We start from the raw sequence: 10,338 nt of genomic DNA on the forward strand, positions 1-10,338 counted from the left end.
CTCAGTTGGGAACGGCGGTCGTCGTGGTGATACGGGTGGAATTTCGTATAAGTCTGATAGGTCCAAATCGAGCGAGCAGTTTGTGCCCATGGGCGGACTTTTCACTTAAAATTAGGAGATCGTTCCCTCCTACTTATAAAAAATATAGATCTATATATCTGTTGTCAACACATATGATATAGCTATAAAAATATTTTCTTATTTAATTATATAAAATAAATATTTTAGCAACGTCTAAATGCAAGATGAAGTTTGTAAATAGTATGGCATAAATGTTGGTAATTGTTTCATTAATTAGTTAATTTTTAGTAACACTTTTACAAATTTCAGATTGTCGGCCGGCATGTGTGTCGCTCGCTGCGAATTTAGATCCTACAGATATGCATTGGGCTACGGACTTAATGAAAGCGTGTAAGTAGCTTTTTAATTACTTTTTACCTGTTTTTTCTATATATTAGGTATTTTAATTATTATAATTTGTATTTACAATTTTCTAAAGGGAGCGTTCAAGTATCAGAAGGACAGTACTGTAACCAAGTATAGTAAAACGTTTCTTGACCACCTATTGACTCTTTATACCTAAAACATACCATTATGTGGAGTAAAGTCGAAAATAATATTAAAAATAACGCGTAATTCAATCCCCGCCCCGAATCGTAACGTTTTACAAAAGGACCCCCCCTCCCCTCTAAAATTCGTTACGTAATACTTGAACGCTTCCTAACCTACAAAGTAATAATAAAAATAATTAAAAATAAAATTAAATCAAATTTAAAATAGTTAATTATTACCACCAGATGACAATTCAGTGCATCCATTTCTCTGGAACTGACCCAAACTTTTCTTTCATACATTATGTAATTTCAACAATAACACATACATACAGTCAAACTAATAGCCATCTTTGGTTAAAGCCAGTTAAAAATCTATATTATTGTTCTATTTGAAATGGGTATTCTATTTGGTTTATCAGCTGAGCGCCGAGCGTTAAGTGGAGGACCGATTGATGATTGGATTTGTGCGGCTGACCTTTCTTTGGTAGCGCCTGAACCGCCTTCCTTCGCTCTCATTAACCTCTATGTTGCTGCCTTACAGGCACCACCGCCTGGTAAATATTAATTTTTAATACTTTTTTAGATTATATATTGTTTAATTATTAAAGCTTATGTTTTGTTTTGGATAAAAAATTATAATTTTCCCGATGTGATGTTTTACAGTATGTATAATGCTAGATTTTTATTTCATAATAGATTCCTTTTTTCTTTATTAAATCAGTATGTTGTGTGCACCAATAGGTTTTATGTCTGTTAGCAATTTAACAAAACAAGCCATTATTACAGAATTTAAACTACACCTAAATGTATGTCACAGCCATCTAGCTTAATTAGCCGTTCAATTAACAGCCTAGCCTTTTGACCAAACGGCGCCGTTTAACTAACGGCTTGAAAGATGTTCAGCCAGTTGATCAAAAAGCTAGGTAAATGACTTGGATCGATGACGTTTCATTATTGTACCACCAACTTATCTGTGAACTGAGTGGTAGCGCCACCGTCGCTTTAGTGTTGCAAATTAATAAAAGTTACCCATGATTGGGTATGTCATAACAATTTTTTTTCGAAAATCTATTTAAAATAAAATAAATGTTGTTTTGCCCGGGGGAAACGGGTGCCAACCCCACAAACATGGGTTTAAGCTTGTATTGACCCCCCCTTCATGTTTCGTAAATAAAATTGCGTCTAACAAATGTTCCGCAAATCTGACATTTCAATGCTAGTCCATTGAAATGTCAGATTTATGGACATTGAAATGAAATGAAATGGACATTCAATTCTAGGTAACTGCCTGCTCTCGTGCCCATTCTAACCCTGTTCAATAAAAAAACATTAATATAAATGAATTTAATTTAGAGTGGAGCGAGGCAGAACGCGGCGCATGCGTAGCGGGCATCGGACGTATCTGCGTACGTTCGCGCGACGCGTCCGTAGTAGCGGCCCCACAGCTCGCCATTTTACTACAAGACCCCGCTGCCCCGCTTTGCGCCCGACTTAACTCTTTACTGGCGCTTACTGATGTTTGTACAAGGTAAATAAAATATAAGTATTAGAAATACTTCTCGAAATATAAACACGAGTTTATTATATTACTCGATATTATGGCCTTCTGCCACGGCCACTCACTTGCACCCGAAATGTTGAGTAGTACGTAAACCAAAAATTTTAGTTATTTAATGGATAAATAATGTTGATTTGAATTTCGTGGAAAAGGGCACTTAGACGTGGCACGCTTATAGTGTCTATATTTCCCCTTCATTATGTATCTATTCTGTAGTCTAGATATTATACGATCTATGTTTTTTTTAATCTCGATTTTGTATAGATCCAAGAAATAAACACTGGTATTAATCAGGACTCCATTTTGTCAATTTTCTACTCACCATAGATGTAAAAAACAGCTATATCTTTTTTCTAAGATATATTTCTTAAATGTGTTTAAAAAAGTTATTACCTTAAACATGTATTGCATTGTAAATACTCTTTAAAATTATTGATAACGTTTAATTAGTTTTAAAATATCCTAAATTATGATTATTTTGTATAGGTATACGTGTATAGTGGAGCCGCTGTTGAAATCAATGTGCGGATGTCTTAGCTGCGACGCGCCCGCAGAGTTGCGTCGCGCTGCCGCCCGAGTGCTCACACGACTGCTCTTAGGAGGTTACTTGAGGTTACGGACGCCTCTTTATTACCGGTAAACATTTATTTATAATCTTTACATTGAACCACCAATACGATCTTGATAAATTATTACTATTTATGGCATAAACTAAAAATCTATAATTACAATTAACTCGACATTTATTGAACAATATCTCTATGAATCCATATTGTTAGTAGGGGTCATGATGTGTTCAGAACATGCTTTTATACTATGTGCGGATGACAGTTGCTTAATTTTTTTTTAAATTTTTTGTAGACTAGAACATTCTGGCTAGATTAAATTTAAGTTACTACAGTTATTAATGATTTAATTTATTACGAATATGGTACAGCTGAAATACTAAGTCATAATTTGTAAATCGCGGCAACTTTCTAGAGTGAAACGAAACGTTACTGAAACTGTGACCCGCACTATTCTACAGCGCCACATACTATAGATGTCTTTTGTTTTAACATAAGTTTTATTCTAATTTGTTTTTTTATTTATTGCCATGTGTTAAACACTTTTATATATTCTTACTGCTCTATTGAGTGATTTTCCCTTTCTCAAATTAGATTTTCGCTCCGTATGTGTATTGCTTTAATGATTGGAGTATTATATATATTTAATAATTTACATTAAACAATAGACTATTTGACAATATGAAAAATGTGTAATAGTTGTAGTAATCCGTGTAAAACATATATTTAAAAGGCTTTGTAAAGTAAAATATCTTGTAAATAATCACAGTTTTATAAAATATTTAATGCTCGTGACAAAAAACGGCCACATGTTAGTCAAATCGACAATACCAGTAAATAATATGTCCTCTGTCTAATCCTATTACTACCTTGGAGTATATTTTATGGGAGACTGTTTTTGTTTGTAAGATAATAAATATATTTGTGTAATTTATGAATGGTAATTAACACGCAAAAGCCCTAACGTGAACAAACATGTCTACTGGTATGGTGCGACGCCATCTTGTCTATACTCTGATTTTTTATTCCGTAGAATTCTGACATTTCATAAGTGTTGCTACTAAATATGTTTTCCACCGTAAAGGGGACAAATTTGACCTATTTGAGGGCAATAAAACAAAATGCTACGTATTTTTTATGTTTTACCTACAAAAAGGTAAATCTAAATATTTACTTACTCAAGTGACCCAATCCAAACTATTATAACAAATATTTCAATATCACGAACAATATATGGAATTAACTTTAATTACTTTATTTTATTCTTTAGCTGGCATCACTGCCTATTAATTCCAGGTCTAGTGAACCTTTTGAAAAATAAAATGTTATCTTTACTTGTGCGTTTTTTACTGTTTGTGATGAAAAGGGACGTAATTATGACTCGCCGTTAAACTACATTTAATGTGGAGCATCGCACTTAATAAAATGGATACATTAACTAACAATAAAATGTATACAGTACCTATAGACTCAGATGTTCAGACTCGTATTGAAATTAAGGTTTGCCATCTCTGTCATGTGAAAAACTGATAGCTGTCAGAATTCTACGGAATTAAAATCAGAGTATAAAGTAGCGTCAGCTTCTTGAAATTATACAAATTAATTTTTAAAGCCAATATTTAACAGAATTAGATATAATTTGTATAGGTTTGCCTAACTAATAAATAATCAGTAATTATTTTTAAAACCTTTTCAAATATTTGGTAATATATTGAGATGGAAAAGGAAATTCAGCGCATGATTGTTTCAGCTTTTGTGCGCTGTTGGCGGACGAAGATCTGGAAGTCCGTGAGCCGGCAGAGTACTATGTGACGAGTTGTCTCACTGTTGACGTCATTTATCATCACTTTGTCGACTGCGTACTGCATTATAATAACGAAAACGAAGGTATAAATAATTATAGAGTTAGGTATATTTATTGTTCTTTAGATTTCTACTCTATTGGTCTTTGTATTAATTAGAAAATGAAACATAGCAGACACATACCATATACAACATATATGTAGCATACACACATTATTTATTAATTCCACGTTATATTTATTATCTAAAAATTCTCATTTATATTTCAAATTTATTTTTATTGAAAGTTTATCGACACTCGATCCAACCACAAAAACTGGTCTTGCTTGTTCCGCGCGTATGTGTGCGTGCACACACCTGGAAGTAGTGCGCTTTGTTACTTCTTGTTAGTTGCCCATGTGCTTAACTTTTTATATATATTTTTTATCGTTAAACCATTAAAAAAAATTATTAATTTAAAAATGGTGGTTATTTCATCTACCCCATTTATAAAAAGACATAAAAGTTATTATTAGAGAAGTGCCCTTAAAATTGCTTCACAGAGCTTGCTTCATAAGAAAAAAGTTATTAAAATAAGAGTAATACAATTAAAATAAACAGAAAGATACACATATTTTAAGTTAAATAAAAGTCCGAGAGATATTCGACATTTTCGAAAATTCAAAATATTTAGTTCCTTTATTCGAGTCTTTTCGGCATCAAGACTCGAATTAAAGGAACTATTTTCATCAGTTTTTTTGGATAGTATTACCTTTACTTTTATTTCAAGTCGCAGTAATTGATGTCCTTATAAAATATTGCATTTCACTTCCAGACAGGATGTCCTTCGATTCCCGTCAACTTATATACGACGTAATGCTCCAACGTATGTCAGTGGTACAACGATTGAATATTCAATGTCGATTAGCGAGAGAGATTCTGACGCATGCAGCTGATGAAATAGAAGAGATACGTGATGATGAAGAGCTTCCGGCGCCACTTAATGCTGCCCTGTTGGATACGATAACGTTACTCTGTGGACCTCGGATGAAACTGCCCAGTGAGTACTCTTTACACTTGCTTGCATTTGAAAATAGTTGATTCTGTATTTGGACAATGCGATTCCTTAGAAAAAAAAATTAAGAAAAAAAGACTGCCTTTTAGTTACTTTAAGTCCTTCAATTTAAGTTAAAATGTTTATAAATAATTCTGACATGTTTGTAGGTTTAAAATATACTAGTAAAGTGCGAATATCCACAGATTGCATTAAACGTTTGTAATAAAACGAGACCCAGTGTAAAACCTCATGGACAAGTCATGCGGCCTTCAGCCACCTCACAGGCTGAGGGACATAGACCAAAAACTATAGAGCATAAAGATAATTTATGTATATCTATATTAAATTTATTACAGAAAAACCGGAAAAGTCTGGTGAAGCTGATATTGAAGATCTTCAGGAGAGAGTAACCACTAACATTGTGTCTCATGTAAGGATTATTTATTAATTTACAGCACGGAACTTGTTAAATTTTTGAAGGGATTTAAGGGTAATCAATAGTCTAGGCAGTTTATATTGTAATTTTTTAAATGTTATACTATTTTTGGAAACGTGTAAATGTAACTAGGAAATTACACACTTGCAATACAGTTCTAACTACATTCGAGAACACTGAAATTTGTAGCATTTGTAACTATTTTGTCTATTTTGTAATAATCTTATGGCTTTACTCTAAATTCGGAGCCATGCCATCACTGTCAGCTGTCATTGTCATTAAATATCACAGAGGTCATAATCAAATCAGTTCAAAACCGTATTAGTCGTTTATTTGATTTGACATTAGATCATTTTGCTAGATTCATAAATAAACGACTATTCAATAGTTAATAGGAATAGTGATTCCATAGTCACTATTAGTAAAATTATTTTTTCATTATGACAAAACAATTAATGACAATGACAGCTGACTCTATTGCTCTGATATATTTAGAGTCTGGCTAATGAAAGAAGATAACGAAAAAGCGCGGCAAATTCAAAAAAATTGAGTATGGTATCCCTAAAAGTTTGATATATTTTTGGAATGAACTTACTTGATACTTGGTTTTATTTTATTTTTTACATTGGTAGTAACGTATTTAGTCTTTTACTATTGATACTAAAGGTGACTAGCATTGCATGGAAAACTAAAACTATATTTATTATAAAACACAACTTTATTAGCAATAAAGAAAAATTAGAATAGAGAAAAGAAAGAAAAAAAGAAAAAAACCAATATGCATAGATTCTTCAGAGTCATTGCTGTTATCACTGTCTCTCACATTGATTATGAATCTTTCTAAATGTTTAGGCTATTATACCTGTTAACTATTCGGAAAAAATATATAATAGAAATAAAAATGAGTAATTGCATGAAGTATCAAGACAATAAATCATACTAACCTAAGAAATTCAATGACATTCTGTGTTGCCATCCGAAAGTTTTTAAATAATTCAATTATCTTCTTTCATTAGCCAGACTCTATATATATTTATTGTTGTGCTTAATAAATAACAAAAATAACTAAATATTTACAGAAAATGAAGCGTACAGTGGCAGAGGTGCTAGTACCAGCAGTACTACGATTGTACGCTCGTCTACGAACCCGCGGTGGACAATTAGCTACGTATATAGTTAAGATTGCCACAGACCTACATAACGATTACCGCCAAGAGGTAAATTATATTATAAACTTTATTTTTTAATAAATAGTCCTTCACTGAGATAATCATTGAAAGTTATGAGCTCTGTCTGTGTCCAATAACTTCTTACAGTCTCTATTAAGAGGCAGATACTGTGTTTAATTATATATATTTATTCATACTATTATTATTTTTTTAGATTTTAGTTTAGTTTTTTTGTGAGTATACTTCTTTCTTGTCATGTAATTTTATGATTTTTTTTAAATTATCTTTTTGCCTCTCTCGGGCCGTGGTGGCAAAAAGATAATTTAAAAAAATCCATTACAATAATTGAAATCCCAAACGGATAGTTTGTGAAAAAGACATAGATTTTATTCTTTAAGACATACTATCATTAAGTACAAGCAATATATCTAATACAGCCTTCAGTTTCTTCAATAATCATATGAGTTCTAGGAATTAGGAAGATTTTTTTTTCACAGAACGATAACAATATATTATATTATATATATAGGCTCTACATACGGCTGTTATTTAAATGTCTATAGTGTAGTCCGTAGTGTAGATAACTACAATCCACGCATGCGCTGTCCTCATACGTATATACACTTTATGGTAATCGCTCCATTAAAAGCAATCTTACCATCAAGTTATATAATATCTTAAATAATTAAATTCACTTTCAGATTGAAGAGCTGATAGAAGACGACGAAGAATTAGTAGAACGCGTGCGTCACTTCCAAGACGCGATCGGATTGGAGTCGTCATCGGGCAACACTCGTAACCTCGTGACGTCGTCCGCCCCACCCGATCCCGAAACGCCCCGTACCCAAAAGAAGAGACCACGCCCTTACTCCCATACGCCCCGGAAACGGAAACTTAAGATATAATTATCTTTATCAGAGGTCGGTAATGCGTATTGGATATAAAAATCCGCTTTCTAATGGTACGAGATGAGAGTGAAGTACTCTAAGGTACATATTTTAATTCGTATCTCAAGTCACAATCCCATCTTGAGCGCTGTCTTTATACAGAACAAATGGTTCGCTCTTGAAACTAGATTTAAGCTTTATTGACGTTTTAGAATTTAATCTTATTGTTAATTAAAACGAAATGCTATTGCAAGCGGTTTAAGTAATTAAATTACCAACTGTTTGAATAGAATATTAATAAAAAGAAAATAGATAAGTATAGAAGTTTATACCAGTATTTTAATGGAATTTTCGGTAGCGTTACAACTCATTAATTAAAACAAAACTATTAGAAATAATAGGTTTTTAGAAATGTATATTTTTTTATTTTGCTTTTCTATTTTGTAAAAGACAAAATCAACGGTGTGCGTAATTTTTTTCTATATATATTATGTCTTTTGATTTTTTATGCATTATTGTTCAATAATTAAGGCTAGAATTTTTAATTAGCTATTTAACTATTTTGAAAACCAAATGTATAAGTTCTATTGCTTATATTGACGTGCTATATGTATGTTTAACAGAAATTATGTGTGTAATATTAAATCCACCTCCTACTGCTCCATAGAGTACGGAAATTATGGAAATATTTTAAATGTAAGTAATATAATTAAAATAAAAAGTTTAAAAATAGTAGTGAGAGTTTAATTTTTGATTAGAACAAGGCTTTAAGTAAAAATGGATGCAGCATATAAACTTACAGCGTACAGATGAAGTAAATGCTCTATCTGTACGCTTTATTTAGTCTTTGGCTCACCCTGTGGCATAATTTATGCTTATAGAATGGGTAATAGGAAAGTAAGTAAAGTCATAAAATATAAATAAATAGTTTTTCAAAATCCTTTGGGTCGATAAAGGCAAAATTTAAAACTTAGCACCTTATATTTCTATAACCCTAATTATTATAACTGCGAAGCAAATTTCAGCACGTTCCTGAATCATTTTATAACTATTGAAGATCTTAATTTCTTTTTAGAGTGGCGGTGTCCGGTTTCTTGATCCACATCGTTGTATCGTCCCGGAACCGCTGCCCCTATCACTAGAGATATTCATTTTTGTCTATGCTCCGGATCTCGACAGCGCTGTTGTAGAGTGGATCCAGTTGTTGCTCTAATTCAATCGATCCAACGAGTTGGAGATTGGCCGCGCGTTCGCATCGACATTTTGAATCCTACAATATCCGTATCTGTACAAGGTACATATAGATACCGCTGCCCTCCGTCGAGATTCAGGAACAACGCCCCTGGATCTCTCCTTCTGGTTTGACCGTACCGACAGCTGTCGTCTCCACGATTTATGTTATACCCCATAGAGCTGGTTTCCTATTCGAACCTATCGCCTACTCCGGTCTATGGAAGAAGCGATGTCCCGCGACGAGGATGCGCCTAACAGGAATTACCCCAGTGAAATATAGAGGTGGCTGTTTTCCTTGGTCCGGTTTAGCGGTCTCGTACGTGCAGCGTAGCGCGAGACCGGGGCAATTGCTATTGAAGACTTCCTAATAGTTCACCAGTTTTGTAAATCCTGGTAAGGGACCAATTCTCAGCAAAGGCGAATCGTTTAGCGCAATAAGTATCACGATCGATTCATAGATGGAAGCGTAGAGGACCTTTTATCAATCGCCTTTACTGAATATGATTTCACCTTCGATTCCGCTCTTATCTTAATATATATAAATTACGTGTCACGTTGTTTGTTCGCTATGGACTCCTAAACTACCGAACCGATATCAATCAAATTTACACACCGTGTGCAGTTTGATCTAACTTAAAAGATAGGATAGCTTACATCTCAATTTATACCCTATACTTTACCATATAATTTATATTTTGCAATAAAATTATTTTATTGCAAAATATTTGTTAATTATTTAATAATCACAATTCTATCAGATGGCGCTGTGTTGAAAGTACCAACGTTTCACATAAGCTACAATTTAATGGCATAACCACCAATAAAGCATGGTGGTCCCCATGACTGGTGTTCTCCTACCGTTTCCCTTGAATAGTTTGCTACTATGTAATATAATAAAAATCTTAGCCACAGCAACGTTTGACCGGTCTGCTAGTAGTTTATATATTTGTGAGAGGCTTAGGTTAGGTGAGACATGCAAGCTTACACCGCCAACGCAGCAAGCCTTTTTGGTACCATTTGTAAATGTTTAATAAAACTAAAACGAAAACAAATTTAGGAGCTTATCTAGTTTTTAATAAAAAAGTAAGAGCACCGG

At 33.1% G+C, this 10,338-nt stretch overlaps 1 protein-coding gene across 2 annotated transcripts in view; it reads left to right on the forward strand.

Moving 5' to 3' along the window:
* Nucleotides 1–8,744, forward strand: part of LOC125052291 (condensin-2 complex subunit D3-like) — a 42,006-nt gene extending 33,262 nt beyond the window's left edge. For both annotated transcript variants that reach the window (XM_047653038.1, XM_047653037.1), the window contains exons 13-21: nt 331–411; nt 974–1,108; nt 1,908–2,082; nt 2,599–2,748; nt 4,429–4,565; nt 5,296–5,520; nt 5,874–5,947; nt 7,033–7,170; nt 7,824–8,744. In XM_047653038.1, the coding sequence (XP_047508994.1) occupies nt 331–411; nt 974–1,108; nt 1,908–2,082; nt 2,599–2,748; nt 4,429–4,565; nt 5,296–5,520; nt 5,874–5,947; nt 7,033–7,170; nt 7,824–8,027 (1,319 nt within the window). In that variant the 3' untranslated portion in view covers nt 8,028–8,744. The remainder of the gene's footprint in view (nt 1–330; nt 412–973; nt 1,109–1,907; nt 2,083–2,598; nt 2,749–4,428; nt 4,566–5,295; nt 5,521–5,873; nt 5,948–7,032; nt 7,171–7,823) is intronic.
* Nucleotides 8,745–10,338: the final 1,594 nt, after the last annotated feature.

This window comes from Pieris napi, chromosome 9 (genome assembly GCF_905475465.1).
Source record: "Pieris napi chromosome 9, ilPieNapi1.2, whole genome shotgun sequence".
NCBI classification, from domain to species: Eukaryota; Metazoa; Arthropoda; class Insecta; order Lepidoptera; family Pieridae; genus Pieris; species Pieris napi.